This window comes from Amphimedon queenslandica, unplaced genomic scaffold, assembly GCF_000090795.2.
Source record: "Amphimedon queenslandica unplaced genomic scaffold, v1.1 AMPQUscaffold_13509, whole genome shotgun sequence".
Classification (NCBI taxonomy): domain Eukaryota; kingdom Metazoa; phylum Porifera; class Demospongiae; order Haplosclerida; family Niphatidae; genus Amphimedon; species Amphimedon queenslandica.
In genome coordinates, this window is record NW_003546255.1 from 248525 (window position 1) to 268680 (window position 20156).

Sequence of the window (20156 nt, forward strand, 5' to 3'; positions counted from 1 at the left end):
TGAAAGAAATAACTTCGTAAATTCGTTAAATTAGAAACAGGCAAAGTTTGAACCACGTGCGTACACGTGGTCAGTGGAGTACAATGAAGCCTCATAATCATATCGAGGCCTGCGCGCCTGCTGCAGCCAAAGATGCTGTTATATTTCTTTCTCCTTCACATATTAGGAGGCTTTCTAGTAGAGGGGTGGCACCCTTCTTCGTCTGTGCCTTGCTCTCCTCCCCCAGGCTACCTACCATTGCCATGCAGAGTTATTAGGGAGCTGAACAGTACTAGTGAGAGACTACCACCAATAACATATGGGTGAGAAGATCTATTATACTCCATGGACTTGCAGTATGATTGAATGAAATGTGGTTAAATTTTTATTTTTACATCATTTAAATACTTTCTTGTTGCACAGTGATTATGATTATAATATATAAATGCATCTCTCTCTTCTCTCTTGCATGTGCAGTGTTAATGTCTGTCGGGTTTTAAAGAGGAATCTTGTATCAGTGTACAACTATCACTGGCAGACCAGATGTGGCTGGTTATATCAGCATTATTCCTATGTATGGAGATGCAGGTAAGGCTAGAAATAAAAGTATGCAATAAAAAGCAGCAATATAATACCAACAAATACTGTGCGGTTGGTAAATTTCCTGGGGTATTAATTTCGTTAATTTTTTTCCATTTTTCAGTCAACAGTGTGTCCCAGCTGGTACTTGCTCTGATACTACGACTATCCAAGTTTCCTCTAGGGACCAGTGTTGTGATGGCTTTATGCCTCGTCCTCCAGTGAAGAGAAGCCACTTGTACCAGTTCTACAGTCAGTTCTTCATACCTGTGGTGAGTCAGCCTAGTGGCTGCCCTTTAGGTAAGTGAAAAGAAATAAAATGTTGCAAAAATAATAATTTTTTTTAGCTTGGGCCTCCACACTTTACCGGTGTCTTGAAATCCACAGCTTAACTTCTTTCCTTACTCTTGTTATGATTGCAAACAGGACAAGCGAGTTAAACACGACAGATGCAGATCTCACCATCTTTGCTCCTCCAAATGCAGCCATTGATGCCCTCAATCTCTCAAGTGTGAGAGAAGTGGAGCATTTCCTTTCTAATCACATCCTCCGAGAAGATAAAAAATCCGAGAGACTAACTCATAATCTCATGCTCCAGAGTGACAACGGTACAACTCTATACGTGACAGTGGTCGACCATTATTACTATATACCTCTCATATATGGTCATTCTGTACAGAGGTATACGCATGGGGCAAATCCTTATAGCTATAACTACTATAACACTCATCAGAGCCAGTACATACTGCTGGGAACAGTAAGTCCTACATGATTATATTATACATGCTCTTGATTTATCAACTTTCCATGCAACATTACTGTACTAATTACTCTCATTCTTAGGATCGATACATTACTGGCTCGCATATCATTAATCCTGACTCATGCTCCATCAGTAAAGGCTCACTGCACCTCCTCAACTGGCACATACCTTACTCTCCCTACAGACTCTCATATCTTCTCCAAGCCTCCAGCAATTACTCTCGCTTCAAGACTGCCTTGGATGCCACTGGTGTGACTAATTTTCTAGACTCTTCTCCTTCTCCCCACACTATCCTTGCTCCAGTAGATGCTGCATTTGAATCCTGGCCAGAACTCTTGTGGCAATGTCTCCTTTATTTTGATCGTCGGCCTCTCAATAGTATTTTACTGTTTCACATTGCTACTGGTACGGAATATTATTCATCTTTGCTACAGAGAAAGTGGCTAGCAACAAGACTAAATCAACATATACAGGTATGAGAATAGGAGAAAGAGAGGAGTATTTGTAGCTAATATTTCTCTTTTATATACTATAGTTATTCAATACTGCCAATGAGGTATTTCTGACAAGTGATCGCGTACCTATACTGCATAGAGATCAAGCAGCTAGTGATGGGGTGCTCCATGGCATCGGCTTTATACTAATGCCTGATAATGTTGATTTCGGACAATGCCAGCCTTTTGCTTCTGTAACTCCTACCCCAGCCATGTCACCGACTCCTTCAATGGCAGCATCTCCTACACCTCTGCCTCCAATCATTAGCTCTGATTTGAATGATTTCCTCAGTGAAGCTTCAATCCTTCCAAGTCTAACTCCAACTCCAACTACAAATTTGTCTAATAATGGAGCGGAGGGTGGCAGTCACAAATAGAGTGTGAAAGAATTTTATAACTTTGCTATTTGTAGTATTTTGTGCAGAACACAACAGTTTTTTTTGAATTTATTGGCAGCTTGTTTTGTGCGGGTGACATCATAACATTGATAATCTCCCAACAACCTGCCAATGTTATAAATATTTTACTATTTTAATACAATTCACTTGACAATACAGTGCTCCCGATTAATGCCCATGGACCCATTAATCTATAATCAAGGCTATACTAAAAATATTAAAACGCACTATAACAATAAATAATAATAATAATAATAATATCTATATTAATTACATAACGGTTAATCTGTTTACTGCCGATAAAGACTCGTATACTATTTCTCCTTCGATTACTGTAGCAATCACATCAAACCCTCTCTCTCCTTCTCTCCGGTCACCTCCTCCTTGAGAAGGGGGCGGAGTCAGAAACACAATGTCCGCTTTCGCTCCATACTCAAGATGACCTTTGTCCTTTATATTAAGAGCTTGGGCTGGATGCAAACTTGCTGCTTCAAGAGCAGCCTGTATGCTACAATCTATTGTATATCACATTAGGAAATTATTAGGGTCACTATTAGGATATTATTAGGATATTACCTGTCGCTTCATAAAACTGTGCCACGCATTCATTCATTGAAGTGATCCTGTACAAAAAATAAATGAAACACTTTTCTTTTCGCTTCTCACCCTCCTGCTAGATTATTAGTTCCAGCAACTACAGCTTTGTTTCCTTTTCGCTCAATCATCATCTCCCCCAGCTGGAATAACTCGGTCTGTCTCTCCTGACAAAACAATGGTAGTGCATCAGTCACCAGTACAACGCCTAAAAATAAAAATAAAAATAAAATGCAATCATATATAAACATACTATAGATTACTAGAGCAGGGTTTCCCCACAAAGCATGCTAAGTGAGCTAAACAGCATGAGCTTCATGAGTTGACAAGCACTACAATACAGTACATGGCATTTGGAGCAACTTTAAAAATTCGTAAAAAATCCAAATTTGATCAGAATTAGTTCAAACTTTCTATGCAACATAAGAACATGTATATGTATCAGAAAATTTGATAAAAGTGGAGAATTCTCTCCTTTCCAATTTTGGCAAAATTTGGCCCGAGACCATGTACTATAGTACAGGGTCTTTGGCCTGATTCTGAAGCAACTTTAAAAAATTCGTAAAAAATCTAAATTTGATCGAAATCCATTCAAACTTTCTACACAACATAAGAACATGTATATGCATCAAATAAAATTATAAAAGTGGACAATTCTCTCCTTTCCAATTTTGGCAAAATTTGGCCCGAGACCGTGTACTATAGTACAGGGTCTTTGGCCTCATTTTGAAGCAACTTTAAAAAATTCGTAAAAAATCCAAATTTGATCGGAATCTGTTCAAACTTTCTACATAACATAAGAACATGTATATGCATCAAATAAAATCATAAAAGTGGGGATTTCTCTCCTTTCCAATTTTGGTGAAATTTGGCCCACGACCATGTACTATAGTACAGGGTCTTTGGCTCAATTTTTGAGCAACTTGACAATCCACTCACAATACCAAAATCCTGTGGAAAACAGATTACTAGAATATGTAAGAAATTACTGGAATATACTAGATAATTACGAGGAAATTACTAGCAAAATCCTTTACCTTGTGGGTTAGCATTGTTTGCAATCCTTTGGACAGTCTCGTGCGTGTGATGACCGTCAGCAATCAGGCCATAATATACAGGCCGTTGATCTAGCTTAAGACTAGTAATAAGACCAACAATACCAGGATCACGATGATGAAACTAAGAAAAAAGAAAAGACGAAAATGATAAAAGAAAAAGAGTCCCTTTCTTTCCCCTTACAGGTAGCATAGCATTGAATAAATGGGTGATCAGTGAAGCACCATTTTTAACTGCTCTCTCAGCCGTTTCTAAATCAGACAGAGAATGTCCCAAAGACACTACCACCTCCTTATCAACCAGCCAAGGGATGACATCATCAGAACCAGGGAGCTCAGGGGCTAATGTTACAATGCTGATGTTATGCTTCATATCATTAAGTGTTGTGTATGAAGAGAGGATTCTCTCTTTTGTTAGTTCTTCATCTTGCACATAGATCTCTTTGTGGGCTCCTTTCTTGCTCTTGTTAATGAAAGGGCCTTCGAGATGTAAACCTGAAAATGGAGAGAGAGAGAGAAGTTAAAATACTAGAAAATAAGAAGACAGAAATTAAGAAAAAAAAGAGGACAAAATACATGTACAAATACATGCAAGCTCATACCTAAAATGGCTGCTCCATGTTTTCCTCCAACACTAGTTTCCATCAATGGTAAAAACTAATAAAATTAAAGCATGTGTATGAGGTTACAATAAATATGACTCTGTACCTTCTGATAGTATTCTTTTGACGATGTGACTACAGTTGGGCAGTAACCTGTGACGCCATGTTGTAAGAGAAGCTTAGAGACAGTCTCCAATCCTTCTCTAGCTTCACTTGGACTCGAAAAAGAGCTGAAGTCATATCCACAAGCTCCTTCAGAAATAGAAAGATGTTAAATCAAATTGTATTAGTGGAGAAAATTGTTCATAATACTACTGAAATCAGCTCAAACTTTCTATGAAGCTCATTTTTATTACCGCCCACGCCCATTCATAGTTTATTATAACAATACCATTAATTTGCAAGTCGATGAAACCAGGTGAGGCAATCAACCCATGGCAGTCATACGTTACAGTGGCTGACTTCTTTTCTTCAAAGAACAACTTCATTGGATCCAACACTAGACCATCTCTCACCCACACGTCCCCATCCTTCAGTTCTCCTCCTCTCAGCACCTTACAGTTAGTGTAGCGTATTATTATAGGCTCTGGGGACGTGGTCTCTTTCTCTTTGTGTCGGAGAGAGGAGGAAGAGCATGCAGCCATGCTTAATTTACTCTAATTATCTCTGGATTAGATCCTCGAGTAGATTTGTGGCACAGATAGCAGCTTCAGCAGCCATACAAGACACGCCCCAAAAGCAGCCACACCCAAAAAATAAATCTTAATTTATTATTATTAACTACAAAGCTACATAATTTTTACAACTAAGTTTTGCATAATGCTCCTCCTTTGATGATTATTCTCTTTCCTCTTGATCTATGGAGAAAGAAAAATAATTAAAATACTAATTGCACTAACTTAAAATCATTAATAAAGCAGTTTAGGGCAAGCGAGACACTTTCCATTAACTTTGAGTTGGAATGACTTCCCACGGAGAGTCCTACAGCATGTGGGAATACCATCCCTATCCTCTTCAATTGCCTGCAAAGATAAAGCAGTACAGCATTAACAAAAAATAAATTAAAGCAAAAAATTAATCAAATTAAAACAGATCTAGATTACAAAAGCCATTATCCATTGCACAAATAAGTTGATTATGCAACATTACAAGGAAAAGCATTTTTCTGTCTGCATAATTTATAGATTCATATGCTTACCACAACATTTCCTTGGCATTCAGCTTTAGTGTAGCAATAGAGGAACTCATCACGAGCAGTCAAACATGAGTAGCAGACACCGCCTGCAGAGATCTCAGTATAACTGTATGACTGACCCTTGACTATGCTACTGCAGCATAATGCAGGATCCCTTTCCATTGACTGCATTGAAAAAATGGATAAATTCTTGCTAAGTCCTTGCTTAATAAATAAGGGTGCTAGGGTAGATCTCTTACATAAAGCAAATCCCACACATTCTGCATGCATTACTTAAGTCTTGCATTTACTGTATTAACTAATAGACATGTGCTTGATTATCTTACAATGCTTGGTCCTTGGCATCCTGCTTGACGTGAGCAATAGAGAAAATCCTTATTCCTCATCCCGGTAGACAAACTAACAGCACAAACAGCAAATAAGAACAAAAAAGCAGATAACTTGACAGCCATTGTGAATCCTCCTATACTGTCTCTCTCCTTAACCACAGGATATGAGCTATAGTAGTATTTATGCCAAGCTTTGCATGATTATAGCAAGATTATGTACTCTTGAATATAGTATAGCATCAGTGTAATATAAAATGGTAAAATTCCTAGTACTATTTGCATGCAAATCACTGATTGAGAGCATTAGCAATGCCAAAAACTCAGAGGTGCCTTTCAAGAAGATAAGAGTAAGTATAGTAACACTACATACACTTATTATCAGAAATAGTAATGCCCTTTGGTAATTATATATGCTGCAACAAAATAAACCACTCCACCACCTAATCTTAAGGTAGACTTCATCAATTATAATAATTATAATATTATTATTACGAAAGTAAACATTTTGACAAACTGAAAAAATTGTGCACCCCTCTGGATCTCAGAGTTCAAAAGAGAGAGAGGGGGAAAGAAAAAAATGAGAGAGAAAGAGATAAATGTGAAGAAAAGGGAAAACATTGCATGAAAGAGACAAAATGTGAAAAATGGAAATAAACACGAAAGTGACAACAAAAGAAATAACAACAACAACAATAATAATAATAATGGTTATTAAACTCAGTTCTGTGAGAGAGAAATAGAGAGTGAAGTGCCGTATTTTTTCCCTTCTGCTTCTTTTCAAAATAGCAAAAGAAAGCAAAAGAGGACGGCCATTACAAACAGAAGCTGTCTTGTTATATTAATAATAATACTAGTAATAATAATAATAATAATAATAATAATAATAATAACTGCAGGTGTGACTAGTGTAGTAAGAAATGATAACAATATATCATATAACATATTTAGATATAATAATAATAATAATATTGAAGAGAAAGGAGAGAGAGAGGAGCTAGGGAAGCTATGATGACTGCTGATCTTTACTATAATAAGTTCTAAAATGTTGGCTCATCACTGTATTATTATTATTAGTGTTAGTATTAGCTCCGTACTGATGATGATACTGCAACATCTGCTGCTGAGGTGGTTCCCCCATGCCTCCCATACTACCCATACTACCCATACCTGGATCCATCCCTCCTGGTCCACGATACTGATGCATGCTAAACCTAGCAGGCTGCATCATCGGCCCGGCTCCAGGAACAGGACCCATTCGCTGCATCATCGCTGGGTGGGGCTGCTGCTGTTGCATCATCATATTCTGCTGGTACATGTTCATCGAGGGGCGTGGCTGCATTTTCATGGCTGCATACTGAGGAGGAGGGGCTTGCATGCCGTAAGATGGATACTGAGGACGTTGTAGTATGTGCTGAAGGTGAGAGTGACCCGGGGCGGCCATTGGTTGTCCCTGGTAAGGCATACGGTTGTGAGTCATGTGTGGGTTGCCTCCAGGATAGTGGTAGTGATTAGGCATCATTGTATTACTAGAAGGCATCATGGGCCTTTGCATTGGTTGCATAGGCTGCATTTGTACTTGCGGACGGACCTGAGGCGACATGTAAGCCCCACCCCCAACAGGCTGCTGTGGGTGTGGCGGCCTCGACACATAGTTCCCAAATTCTTGCTGCAAGTAAGAGACCTCCTTGTCACGTGAGAGATACTGGAGTCCTTGAATCACTCGCGGTACAAGCTCAGTGTGGGTTCTTAGATACTCTTTGGCTTTTAAATTATCTTGAGGGGACGGAGAGCAAAGAGCCTGAACCAGCTTCTGAATGTTGTTCTCCATAAGCTGAGGAGACTGCATTGCTGCTCCTGGGGGCTGTACGGTAACATTAGGAGAAGAGCCGTCTTTGGCTGGAGTGAAGGGAGTAGCTGGACCAGGTGGAGCAGGGCTCGGAACAGGTACCATTGCTTGTGGGTTCGGAGTGTGTGGATTAGGAGACCCCACTGCTTTACCGGGTGTTTGGGCGGGATGAGGTGTAGGCGGGGCAGGGGAGGGGTTTGGTTTATTAGCGCTCTCCTCGCTAGTAGTGGTAGGAGGGGACGGGTGAGAGCGATTCATGGCCATTATTCGTCGGTCGGCAAGTTGAAAACTTCTAGCCTGCTCTCTCATTCGTCTCTCTCTTGTCTTCTTTTTCAAATTAGCACATAACGGGACTGGACACTTGATCTCGCGACACTCTTGAGCGTGAGCCGCACACAACTTGACAAAGAAATTACAGACAGAGCATTTCCCTGATGACCTCATCTTACAGTTTTGGGCGTGTCTCAGTAACTGCTTCATCTTAATACAGAGCTGCTTAGAGCACGAGCTGTCCCTGCACTGACAGGCATGGATGAGGAACTCGATTCGTCGCTTCTGCATCTCCACACGAGAGACGGTAGTTGAGACAGAAGAGGATTTGGGGTCTTCATCTCCCATATTGAAACCGAGCCTCTCCATCGGGTGCTCGTGACCAATCTTATGATAACAGGTGGTGCAGAGATCGTAATCCTAACATCAGTAAACACAATGATAACTTTTAAAACTAAAAGTACATGTACATGTACAATCATGCATTCATTTTAAAGTTTGCTCCAAAATTTGGTCAGAAGAGAATTCTCAATTTTAAACTTTTTTCTAATACATACATGTATAAACATTCTTAGGTTGTGTAGAAAGTTTCAATTGATTCTGATCAAAATGAGATTTTTAATGAATTTTTAAAAGTTACGTACATGTACAGTGTATATTGCATACTGCTTACCTCACATTCCTTACAATGCCACCTAAACTCCACGTCGGTGTTACAATTATTACAACAATAAATAAACCTGTCTCCCTGATTGTGCAACTCATACAGCATTGACATTGTCGAGAACTTTGCTCTACGGAGCGACGAGAACTCCCAGTGCTTCTCTCGGGCGAGGTTAAGGAAAGCGTCGCGTCCGTCCATCAGCTCACAAGTGACGAGAGAGTCGGGATCAGACGTCGTAGGAAGAGGAGAGGTGATCTGATTGGGAGGCTGAAGATATACTACAAAAAATACCTAAAAAGAAAGAAGACTATTAATACATGTATACATGTACATGTACAGTATATGTAGATTCGGGTAGTATTATGATTATCCAATTACAGTTATACATGTACATGTACATGTACATGCACATTGTACATTTTAGTAAAAAATGATTCCCCCACTTTGTATGCATTTTTGTACATGTACACTGTAATTGCTTTTAGTATTAGTTTTAACATGTAGCTATTAATTTACAGATATAACTATACCTCTTTATGCTTGTCCATGGTTTGGTAGATCTTTTGAGTGAGGTCGTCCCCACTGACCAAAGGGTTAGCCTTCTTTCCCATCTTTGGTCTGCTCGTTGCTTTCTTGCTTCCTTTCTTACTGGTCCCTCTTTTACCAGCTTTCTTCGAGCCTGCGCCACGCTGTTGCTGTAAAAAGAGATAGAAAATAATTTAATTTTACTACATTGTGCCCAAGCATTAGTACAAGTACAGGTGATGTCAGCAAAAGTTAATGAGGGAATGATAGCGCAATCTCTTTGATGAGGAAAGGAAAGCCTTATTATGGGTTGAGGTGCAAATGCGATAAATTAGCACATATCACTTTGAAATCATAAAACAGTCTTGCATGTTTCTTTTCTTTCTCCCCCCCCCCTCTCTCTTTCCTTCTCTCTTTTTCTCTCCCTTACATCAACAGATAATGCTTCTGATGCTTTTCTCTCCTGATCCAACTCCTTTATAGTCTCTTCAATAACATTAGGCCAGAAGTCACCCTCAAAATAAGGTATATCGGTAACAGTAGTGATCTCCTCTTCCACACAATACTGGAATATGTCTTGAAAGTCACAGAGGACAGACTGGTCCTTCCCTCTCTCCAGCATGTTCCGGTACCACTCCACTAGTCTTTTTGGCTTCGGTATCTTCTGCTCCATAGGATGACAATGAAAAATGTAGTCATCACCTTCTCCAGGCGGACAGGCCCATATATGAGCTGTCTGGAAACTGTAAGGAGAGAAATAAAGGAATAAAAATATATAGGAATGAAAAAGAGAGAGAGAGGGAGGAGAAAGAGAGAGGAGGAGAAAGAGGGTGCTTAGTTCTTCTTACCCGTTCTGTTTGCAAAACTCAAGGTATCCGATCAAAATCTCGTGATAGACGAGGGTACGGTATTCCTTGGGTCTGAAGAAGTGAACACTATCCAAGTACGATATATACACACGTCTGGGGACAAGAAACAAATTAATATCAATTTAATATTAAAATTTAAATAGTACAGAAATACATGTACTTATATACAATATGTACTACAAGGGATTTTTCTCTATTACCTAGTGTTAGGGGCGGGACAGTCAGACCCATACTCCTGTACGTGCATACCAAAGAAGCAAACTTCTGCTCCATCAATTTCTTCGAAGACAAAAAGAGCTTTCGTACGATATGGGAATTGAGAGGGGAAATAAGAGAACCTATCCATCATACCTAAAAACAACAATAAAAACAATAATAACAACAATAAATTAATTAACATATTAATTTTTGATTTTAAAACATGCTTATACTCAATTGTGGGCGTGGTTAAGGGCGTGGCTTGCAACTCACCCAGTCTAGTGTCGAGTAGTTTATTTGACGAAGACACGACACGAATAGTAACTTCAGCCCCTGGGACATTAGCGTTTCTTAAAAACGAGTTGACACGCTCCTCTAAAAATGAGCCTAGCTTAGTAGTAGGTAATCCTAGAGAAAAAAGAAAGAGATTAATCAATATGTACATTGTAAATACAATGTACATGCATGTGTATATGTACATGTACATGCATGTATGTGCAATAAATATAATAGTATTTAACCAGCAAACATGTACATGTACAGTACTACATATAGTCTTGTATTGTGATACATTACATGTACGTTGTACTATGTACAATGTTATGCAGTTGCTTACTCTTTGCAACGAATCTGTTATCTTTTCTGGTGGTCCTCAGTCTCTGCAAGCAGTTGCAGCACTGGTAGCCTTCAGGCCAAATTGCATCATGATATAATACACAAATCTTATGGAAGGACCTCTTACAATGAATACACTCTACCATCCTAAAGAGAGAAAGAGAGAGAGAGGGTAAGTTGACATGTTTAAAAAGAGCTTTTGACAATTTGAGCTTTTAAAATGGCCATAACTTGAAAATTTGAAGTCGAAATGAGCTCAAACTTTCTACACAGCATAAGTACATCAATGTGTATCAGAAAATGTAATAAAAACTGGGGGTGATTTCAGAGCCATTTTTTGGAAAAAACCATGGGCTATAGTACAGGGTATTTTTCAAAAAATGGCCTATTTCTTAAAATGATCATAACTCAAAAATTTGAAGTCGGAATGAGCTCAAACTTTCTACACAGCATAAGTACAGCAATATGCATCAGAAAATGTAATAAAAATTGGGGGTGATTCCGGAGCCATTTTTTGGAAAAAACCATAGTAAAGTATTTTTCAGAAATCGGCATATTTTCAAAGTGGCAAAAATTGCACCTCAGACTTCTAAATAGCATATAAAAGTAGAAATCCTCTTACGGTTCAATCCCAACAGAGTCATTCTTCATTTCCTTGAAAGCTCCTTTGGGTAGTGAAGTATTGCTAGTACCATCTAAACTGACTGCTACACTATCACCAGGAATCTCAGTAAAACACTTAGTACAGTACACATATCTACAGGAGGAAGAAGAAGTGAAGAGAACGAGAGAGAGAGAGAGAGAGAGAGAGAAGGAGGGAAGAATTAAGAGAGGGTTGAAGGAAGAAGAAGGGAGAGAAGTGTCGATTTGATTCATATAAATATTCTTTTGTTTCTTTACTTGTTCTGATAGCCGTAATAAGGAGAGTCTCTTGGAATGGGACACAATTTCCCATAACAATACAAGACTTGTGGATGAAAAACATGCTAAAATAAATAAATAAATAAATACATGTAAATAAATAAATAGATATTTTAAATAAAATGTGTACATGCTTACAAAATTTTTTTAATATTAGTACAAATTCATGTACATACATGTATTCGACAATGCATACATGTACATATGTACATGTAGTATAATGGAAGTGGTTGTGGGCGTGGCTAACCTTTTGTCCACAGCAATACCCAAGGCTGACCATGGCCTGGTCAATATTCTCGTAAAACACTTCGTAAAGTTTCGAACAAAACTTATAAACCCTTGAAGTCTTCTTGTTGTACGTCCAAGCATTATCAAACATTAACTGAATATCATCACAGAACTGGAGGGGGAGGAGACTCGTTACCATGGTTACAGGGGAGGGGCCAGCTTACCTGCCAGGGGTTCGAGTAGCTCCCGTCCTCAAGCTTCCGCCGAATAATAGAGAGATCAATCGGGTTCTTAATAATATCAAAATAATCCTAAAATTAAGAGGAGAATGGAGAATAAAATAATAATTATTAGGCAACTAAGCAATAGAATATAGTCACTGTTAGATCTAGAGGGAGTTTAAAAGATTTTTGGTTTATCAAAAGCTATTTCTAGATCTAACAATGAATATGTGCATGTGGATACACAAGCACAAAAATGACCATTAATATACTAACAGGTATTCCAAGGTCAATCGGGTTGACTGGTTTCTTAAAAGGCTCCGACTCAGGCTCTTGTCTTATCACTACATTAAACACTGGCATCAGTGCATTCTCAATCTCATCATGAGTAAATATCTAGAGAGAAAAATACAAGCAAAAATATAAACACAAAAAATAAAACAATAAAAGGAAACTTCTTATTACACTACATTTATACATGTACATGCATGCTATGCCTGTACTGTATGTTATATGCTGAAAGTTTGAGCTAAGTAAAATAGTAGATGTACATGTACGTATACAATGTAGTCTTACCTTTACTAAACTGGGGTCTGGTTTTATCTTACTAACAGGTGCTTTCTTCTCATCGCCAGGTCCTGGAGTAGGGATCGGTGAGAAGGTGGTAGGTGTGGCTTGAGGCAAGTACGAACTATCAGTGATACTCTCTCTCCTCGCCTGACGGTTGCTAGCAACTACAAAAAAATAAAATAAAATATATTTAATTTATAAAAAAATAAATGTACATGTACATGCATTTAATTTACATGCATGCTTATTACAATGAGTTGTACATGTATGTACATTGTAGTTGCATGGGTATATACTTGCGGTATGCATTAAAATTTTCTCACTTTTTAAAAGTGTAAAATTCATTACATTTTATTATCAATTACCACCTTTACACAGTAAATATAACAAGAATAAATAATCCATTATCTCATGAAGGGGGAATAATTATACGTTTAAATAAGATACTAACAATAACACCCAATGGTAAAAATTCTACAACTTTACATGTAATATGGTACATAACACTAGTGCTGGGCGATAGTGCTACTATCATATCACGATTGATAGTTCTTAAAATTTTAACGATAGTGATACTATCACGATATTAACAATTAATTTGAATATATTTATTTAGTGTAACAAAATAGGCAAAAGGATTAAAGGTAGATGAATATTTGAGGTTTTCAGCTAGAAAAACCAGCATATTAACAGTTTCTGGCAGTAGACAAGCTCTTTTTTAGTAACTATATTCCCAGCAGTACTATAAATACACATTTAGAGGGAACAGACATTCATGCTGGTATACATAAATATTTCCTAGCTAATTGTGATAATATTGGATAACAAAAGGAATTTGTGATCCACCATGCCATTCAAGCACCCAGAAATTTTACTATCAACTGCAGGAAAACTAAAATACTTCCATACAACACTAGTAGCACCAGGTAAAGGCAATATTTCTGTTTTTTGGAGCAGTACCGCTAGTAATGATAACATCTTCCATTTTCACAGCTGAACTAACTAATTAAAGTAACCACGTGTTTGAAAATGCGCATGCGTACATCTGCCACGTGTCAATCGTGATAGTGTTGATGCAACTATCACGATAGTGATAGTAGATTACTATCGCGACCATCGCATATATCGATACTATCGCCCAGCACTACATAACACATGCACTAAAAATCAATTAATTAATAATAATCAATTAATCAATCACTTAATTAACAGCATTAATACAAACCTGATGTTTCCTGGGGAGTCTGTGGAGTCCTCATATTAGGAAGAGCTGATGGAGGGGCGGAGATGGGAGGCGGGCCTTGAGACTCCGGCTTTGAAATGAGAGTCTCGGTCTTGATCTCAATGCCTTCCATATCGGCCATGGACACAGGAGGAGCGGCCGAGGACGGAGGTAAGTTAGTCCTGGTTGGAGACAAGAGATGAGCTCTTAGTGCAGACTGTGGGGTCTGGTCTTCAAAGTTGTTATTAGAGGACGGGGGAGGTCCGGAGGAGGAGGGAGGGAGGGCAGAGACGGGGGGAGAGAATATTTCGCTCTTGACGGTTGGGACCGAGGGGTCCGATGGTGATGGGGTGTAGAGTCCTCCTGGAGTTCCGGTGCCCCCAGGGATGGAGGAGATGAGCTCTTTAAGGACGTCCTTTTGGGTCGTCTCAGAGTATGGAGTTAGAGGAAATGAGAGAGAAGGGTTTGAGAATTCATTAAAAGGAGAGCCTGGAGCACCTGCAAAGAGAATGAGGAATAGCAAGATAAAAAATAAAGACAATTTTACATACATGTAAATCAATCTACATGTACATGTACATGTATATCATGTACATGTAAAACAGTGTCATAGGTACATGTACATGTATATACATGCAGTATTTACATGTACATGTACATGCAGTATTCATGCATATATTGTACACATGAAAATTGAATTTGTACCTTGTGAATGGCTGTTAGGCTGTCCTTGCATCTGTGGTACAGCAGTGATTGGATGAGGACCATCATCAGGGAAGCCATTAGGAGCACCTGCTAATAGAAAAAAAAGAAAGAAAATAGTACATGTAATTTAAGCATATAATATGCATGTACATGTACATGTAAAATCAGCTCTCTCTCTCTCTCTTACCTTTTCTTCTTTCATTCATTCGTCTCTTCTCGTCCAGTTCTTTTCTAACACGATAAATCTTTTCTGCTAGTTTCTGATAATAATCCTCCTACAAGACAACAAAGAACACTCTCAATTAAAATAGCCACACCCCTCAATTAACATTGACCACACCCATCAATTAAACTCACCCTACTGCTTGCATTCTCAAACATCATATTTTCAACTTTCACAGCATATTGGAATAGACTCTTCACTCTACTATCATGCATACTGTTTGGATTAGGAACTGGATATATTGCTTCAACTCTAAAGAGAGAGAGAGAGAGAGAAAAAATGAAAGGAGACAGAAAGATAAGAGAGGTATTATGTATATCAAGAGTACATGGTGTACTCTTGTGCACATGTATACATGTACAATGTACATGTATATGTACAATACCTACATGAACATATTACATGTACATGTATGTGAATTAACTTACAGTTTTTTAATAAGGTGATTCCTTAGGTCTAAATTAACTTCAGCATGCCATGCTCTAACACTAAAAAAGGCAAAAAATAAATATAAAAATACAATAAAAACAAAAGAGAGAGAAAGAACATGTATACAAGTATTGAGGTACTTACTGGTTAGGAGGCATGGATTGATTAGGGCCCATGGGTCCACTGGTAGAAGAAGGAGGGAGACCAGGAGCTGGTCCCATTGGATTAGGATTAACTCCTCCAACTCCTCCTCCTTGAGGCTGACCAGCTTTTTGAGGTAAAGGTGGATTCTGACCAGGAGCCATAGCACCAGGAGCTACAAAAAATTAATAAAAAATATCATTATTCAATGTACATGTACATGCAAAAGTTTTCATTACATTTATCATAACAAAATCCTACCAAACCCCACCAGACCTCCAACACTTACTGTCCTTCATAATTTGCTGATTTGGAGCCATGCCCCCAGTGGGAGGGGCAGAGTGTGGTACGGTTTGCCCTGGGTAACTATTCGTACCTGTTGGGACCAGGTGTGGTGGGAGACTCACTGGAGGGACGTCACCACCAAACATTGAATTAGGGACTCCGCCTATGGAACCACCCACATTGGGACGAGTGGTGTTCTTAAGAGGAAGGCATACAGGACATTCTTGCTGGTTGCAGTTCTTCCAGTGATAAATGATCTGTCTTGAAGAAGCACAATGAGGAACTAGAGAGAGGAGACAGAGAGACAGAGACAGAGAGAGAGGAGACATAGAGAGAGAAAGACAGAGAGAGAGATAGAGAGAGACAGAGAGAAAGAGGATAAAGGTGAAATCAGAATGACATGTACATGTATACACAACATACCATTTGAATAAAGTCACATATGCAAGAAATTAAATAATGCAACTATACTGTACAATAAGCACATGTACATGTATATGCACATAATACATGTACATGTACATGGATGGTGTTAATTGAAAATGAGGAAATAAAATGTGCAATAAATGGAGATCAAAGGGCAAATACTTTCCCACTTCCTTTCTCTCTCTTTCCCTTCTTACATTGACAGTCTCTCCCTGCTTGACACTCTGTCATGTGATTAAGAACATTCTTCATTGTCCTACAGTGTGGCAGAGCACAGGGTCTGAACCCACCGTGTGCCTGCTGCTCTCTCTCCCTCTGCTGACAGCGATGAGCATGAAGGAGGAGTACTAGCTGCTGTTGGATGAGTTTCCTTTTCTCTGGGTCATTGCTTGCAGAGGAGGGCTGTCCACTACTCATGACAGGTGGAAGTTGAGGCTAAAAAGAGAAAGAGAGGAAAAAGAGTGAACTTTGTTTAAAAGGTTAATCATGAATGATGCAGTGCCTTATTAAACTCTTTATAATTGTTATAATAATAATTATTATTATCATTATTATATCAATAGACACAGGATTACTAAGCATATGCTATAGGCAAATAGCCAATGGGGATAATTCCATTAAGAGAATTTAATTTATTTTGCATGCCAGCTGATTGGAAGAAGCCTAGCTCTCTCATACAGATCACAAACAAAATTACACATGTACATGTACATTCACCTACATGTATATACAGTACATTATAATTATGTAAATAGATGTTCACACATGTATATGCATGTACAATTACATTATAAAAACTTGCATTTATTATTATTATTATTATTATTATTATTATTATTATTATTACTATTTACCATTTGTTGTTGCTGCTGTTGTGGCGATCTCACTTCAATCCTGTGTGTGGGCGGAGGAGGGGGTGGGGCATGATGCTGGTACATCCCTCCAATGGGTTGCTGCATCATCTGAGGATGAGTCGGCTGGCTGGGATACCCGTGATCCATTCCGCCCATACCTCCCATCCCCCCGGACTGTAACATGGGCTGGTGAGGTGACATCATATGAGGATTATTATACCCAGGCATCATACGAGGCATTCCAGCGTGATGGTAGGCTGCTCGCGGCATCCCGTAAGTGTTCCCATGCATAGGTGCACCTCCCATGGGACCTTGGGGGTGCATCCCTGGATGGGGACGCTGCTGGTACATGTTCATCTGATACGGAGAGTTTGTCATGGTGGCGTTGGCCTGGGGTAGAGAGGAGGAGGGAGGGAAGGAGTGAGAAGGAGAAGAGCTAATTGAGGGAAGAGTTGGAGTGGGGTCTCCTGAAGTGCTGACTACAGCGTTAGGAGGAGGAGTAGCAGAGCCGTGGGTAACTAGTTGGGACGGTATCCCTCCCATGTTTGAAGGAGAGGGTGTACCAGTGTTTGAATTGATGTTGTTGATCGGAGGCGTGACCATGTTTGAAGGCGTGGTCATATTATTTGTGGGCGTGCCCATGTTTGGAGGCGTCGCCACGTTCGAGGACTGTGGTACTGGTAAATCCAATTGCTGAGCTGATGGGAAAGGCTGATCCAAAAGGTTATTACTATCAGAACCTGTTAGGAGCTGGATATCAGTTAGCTCTTCGGGAAGCTCAATGAAACCAAATTCTAAAGAGAGAGAGAAAGAGAGAATATTAAAATCTGCACATACATATTATGCATATATGATTTATGTGTACATGTACAGTAGAGGGTCTTCTTTATATGATAATGAATGCTAATGAAATAGAAATGGCTCAGAGAAGGGAACAAAGAGAAAAAGAGAAACAGACAAAGAAAAAGAGAGAGAGAGAAAGAGCAAGAAAAGCAGAAGATACAATATCTTTTACAATTATACATATGATATTAATATGCACATTAGCTAGTAGCTACATATGTATATTCCAGCTACACCCTCTTACAATGCAAGACAAGAGGCATAAAATACACATACATGTACATACAACCAGATAATAATGTAATCCTAATAGACGAGCATGTCTACATGCATACACTATAAAAATGCTTCAAAACATGGAGAGGGTTGGGGGCTGACCTGAATCGCTGTTCATTCTTGGTTTCTTGCTTGCTGGGACAGGATTAGTATCAGTTAATAACTGGTGATCCATCATTTATAGCTTGTAGGTATCTCTCTTCTTCAATTAAACGGGGAAGAGATGAAAAACATGTCAGAGAGAAAGAGCTATCCAACTGATCAAATATGGTGTGTACACTAGAATAGGAGAAAGAGGGAGGCTCAGCCCTCTTTAAGCTTTCCGCCACTACAGTCCCTCTTGCAGACGGATAGCAGACCCGGAGAGAGAGGGAGTGAGTGAGAAAGGCCGTCCTCGGGGAAGAAAGGACAGAAGAGCAATCTATATCCGGAAGGAGACGACAAAGAGACTCGATCGGGAAACTCCACCAGACTACCCTTTAGAGATGAGAGAGGGCCGTAAATATGAACTAAGGTGGACCACAAAGTAAAACTAGCTACAGAAATTGAGGGTGAAGGCTCCTACTGGCTCTGGGAAGGTTAAAGAATTAGGAGGAGGTAGCCATTTTTGTTTGTGGTTTACTCGCTGAGGGACGAAGGACAATTCGGAAGTATGCGGGATTTTAAAGGCGTGAACGGAGGAACACGGATCCATATTCGGATGTCCGCGACTGTGTTTACGCTTTCAGTCTATTAAGATCACGTGATGCTTTTAAAAATGGCGACCATTTAAGTCTAAAATTCAAAACCCTTCTAAAAACACTGATTTGGAGTTATTTATAACATTTTATAGGAAAAACTAGCTTTATGACACTCATATTAGCACAAATATGCCATTATACATTCATTTAAATGCAATTTGACAAAACTTAAGAAATCAATTATTAGTGCTTTCAATACTTAACGTTGCCAGTTGTCAAGGTCAGTTTCTTATGTTTAGCAGTAGAAAAGTCTTAGAACTATAAAATACAACTACTCAATGATGAACGATTGCATGCAATTGCGTTTAAAGCAAAGATACAGTGAAAATGCATCGGACTAGTATAAAATAAGAACCACATTAGTTTTATAGCACTAGAAATTATTTAAACCTTTTAATTTTATTAAAATACTCTCAAAACCCAATCATTCAGTACATTTTACAGAAAACACTGTGTTTCTATGCCTTTAATGCATGTACCAAGCAAGTAGATTTAAACAATAGCTTAATATTGATCTAAAATATAGTATTAGAAGAAAACTATTAGGATTTTAATGCTTTAAATTCAAACAAGCAACAGTAGCTGATTTCCATTATTTTTGATTTGAGCGGGAGGAGTGGCTCATTAAGTAGGCGTGGTCAGTAAGCTTAATTAAGTTATTAATTTAAAATGGCGGAATATTCATCAGTAAAGGGAGGCTCCCTAACATTAAAAGGAGGCAAAAGATCATTATTATTCAAAAAGAAAAAGAAAAGAAAGAAGGACAAAGATGAATTTGAGGAATGGATGAGAGAACCAGGAGCTGTAAGACATGGTAAGTTTAATTAAATGGGTATAATCAATAATGTTAGGTTAATGTACATTACATGGATTGGGAATAAATCTGTATAATTCATTTTAAAGGGAAATGGCGTAAGATTCGATTTGCCGAAGAGCTGAAGGACAGGGTTGCTTTAGAAATGTACAATGGTCGATATCTTTTGGCACTGGTGAGTGAAGATAATGCAAGGTTTCCCACAAAGCATGCTTCATAATGCATGTAATAGCATACAGCTTTTGGAAAATTTTTAAAATTTGTAAAAAAAATCCAAATTTGA

General features: G+C 38.7%; 4 protein-coding genes across 7 annotated transcripts in view; 2 read left to right on the top strand and 2 right to left on the bottom strand.

The window, feature by feature from the left end:
* The first annotated feature begins 105 nt into the window (after window positions 1-105).
* LOC109591665 (uncharacterized) lies at window positions 106-2350 on the top strand. The gene is made up of 6 exons (XM_020007351.1): window positions 106-302; window positions 457-567; window positions 683-858; window positions 906-1315; window positions 1402-1794; window positions 1857-2350. The coding sequence occupies exons 1-6, from the start codon at window positions 133-135 to the stop codon at window positions 2190-2192; spliced, it is 1596 nt and encodes a 531-aa protein (XP_019862910.1). The 5' UTR covers window positions 106-132; the 3' UTR covers window positions 2193-2350.
* A 49-nt stretch (window positions 2351-2399) lies between these two features.
* Window positions 2400-6180, bottom strand: LOC100638543 (N-acetylglucosamine-6-phosphate deacetylase-like). The gene is made up of 11 exons (XM_020007358.1): window positions 5986-6180; window positions 5663-5824; window positions 5364-5486; window positions 4856-5321; window positions 4571-4716; window positions 4465-4519; window positions 4047-4357; window positions 3845-3986; window positions 2880-3015; window positions 2790-2836; window positions 2400-2728 (listed from the first exon to the last, which is right to left on the bottom strand). Exons 4-11 carry the CDS (start codon window positions 5106-5108, stop codon window positions 2484-2486), a joined length of 1335 nt encoding a protein of 444 aa, XP_019862917.1. The 5' UTR covers window positions 5109-5321; window positions 5364-5486; window positions 5663-5824; window positions 5986-6180; the 3' UTR covers window positions 2400-2483.
* A 273-nt stretch (window positions 6181-6453) lies between these two features.
* The window catches only part of LOC100638672 (CREB-binding protein-like), a 31904-nt gene continuing 18201 nt past the window's right edge, over window positions 6454-20156 (bottom strand). The window contains exons 1-24 of one of the 4 annotated variants that reach the window (XM_011411426.2): window positions 18422-18966; window positions 17201-17994; window positions 16544-16781; window positions 16012-16203; window positions 15639-15810; window positions 15494-15553; window positions 15200-15317; window positions 15030-15117; window positions 14843-14932; window positions 14141-14635; window positions 12922-13079; window positions 12622-12741; window positions 12349-12435; window positions 12144-12296; window positions 11876-11961; window positions 11598-11732; window positions 10977-11122; window positions 10634-10768; window positions 10363-10513; window positions 10142-10255; window positions 9724-10036; window positions 9299-9463; window positions 8778-9059; window positions 6454-8524 (exon numbers count right to left, since the gene is read on the bottom strand). In XM_011411426.2, coding sequence (XP_011409728.2) covers window positions 6992-8524; window positions 8778-9059; window positions 9299-9463; window positions 9724-10036; window positions 10142-10255; window positions 10363-10513; window positions 10634-10768; window positions 10977-11122; window positions 11598-11732; window positions 11876-11961; window positions 12144-12296; window positions 12349-12435; window positions 12622-12741; window positions 12922-13079; window positions 14141-14635; window positions 14843-14932; window positions 15030-15117; window positions 15200-15317; window positions 15494-15553; window positions 15639-15810; window positions 16012-16203; window positions 16544-16781; window positions 17201-17994; window positions 18422-18497 — 5901 coding nt within the window. In that variant the 5' untranslated portion in view covers window positions 18498-18966 and the 3' untranslated portion in view covers window positions 6454-6991. Of the gene's footprint in view, window positions 8525-8777; window positions 9060-9298; window positions 9464-9723; window positions 10037-10141; window positions 10256-10362; window positions 10514-10633; window positions 10769-10976; window positions 11123-11597; window positions 11733-11875; window positions 11962-12143; window positions 12297-12348; window positions 12436-12621; window positions 12742-12921; window positions 13080-14140; window positions 14636-14842; window positions 14933-15029; window positions 15118-15199; window positions 15318-15493; window positions 15554-15638; window positions 15811-15924; window positions 16204-16543; window positions 16782-17200; window positions 17995-18421; window positions 18967-20156 lie in introns of those variants that run through there. The other 3 variants (XM_020007366.1, XM_020007364.1, XM_020007374.1) reach the window with 3 other exon arrangements.
* LOC100638800 (protein FRG1-like) overlaps window positions 19628-20156 on the top strand; it is a 2426-nt gene continuing 1897 nt past the window's right edge. Inside the window, exons 1-2 of the mRNA XM_003383554.3 lie at window positions 19628-19873; window positions 19963-20048. Coding sequence (XP_003383602.1) covers window positions 19729-19873; window positions 19963-20048 — 231 coding nt within the window. The 5' untranslated portion in view covers window positions 19628-19728. The remainder of the gene's footprint in view (window positions 19874-19962; window positions 20049-20156) is intronic.

Coding starts and splice junctions, on each gene's coding strand:
- LOC109591665 (XM_020007351.1), top strand. CDS start 133: ATGCTGTTATATTTCTTTCTCCTTCACATATTAGGAGGCTTTCTAGTA. Junction 303..456: donor CTACCACCAATAACATATGG/GTGAGAAGATCT, acceptor TTGCATGTGCAG/TGTTAATGTCTGTCGGGTTT. Junction 859..905: donor GCCTAGTGGCTGCCCTTTAG/GTAAGTGAAAAG, acceptor AATTTTTTTTAG/CTTGGGCCTCCACACTTTAC.
- LOC100638543 (XM_020007358.1), bottom strand. CDS start 5,108: ATGGCTGCATGCTCTTCCTCCTCTCTCCGACACAAAGAGAAAGAGACC. Junction 4,358..4,464: donor ACATGGAGCAGCCATTTTAG/GTATGAGCTTGC, acceptor CTCCATTTTCAG/GTTTACATCTCGAAGGCCCT. Junction 2,729..2,789: donor ACAGTTTTATGAAGCGACAG/GTAATATCCTAA, acceptor GATATACAATAG/ATTGTAGCATACAGGCTGCT.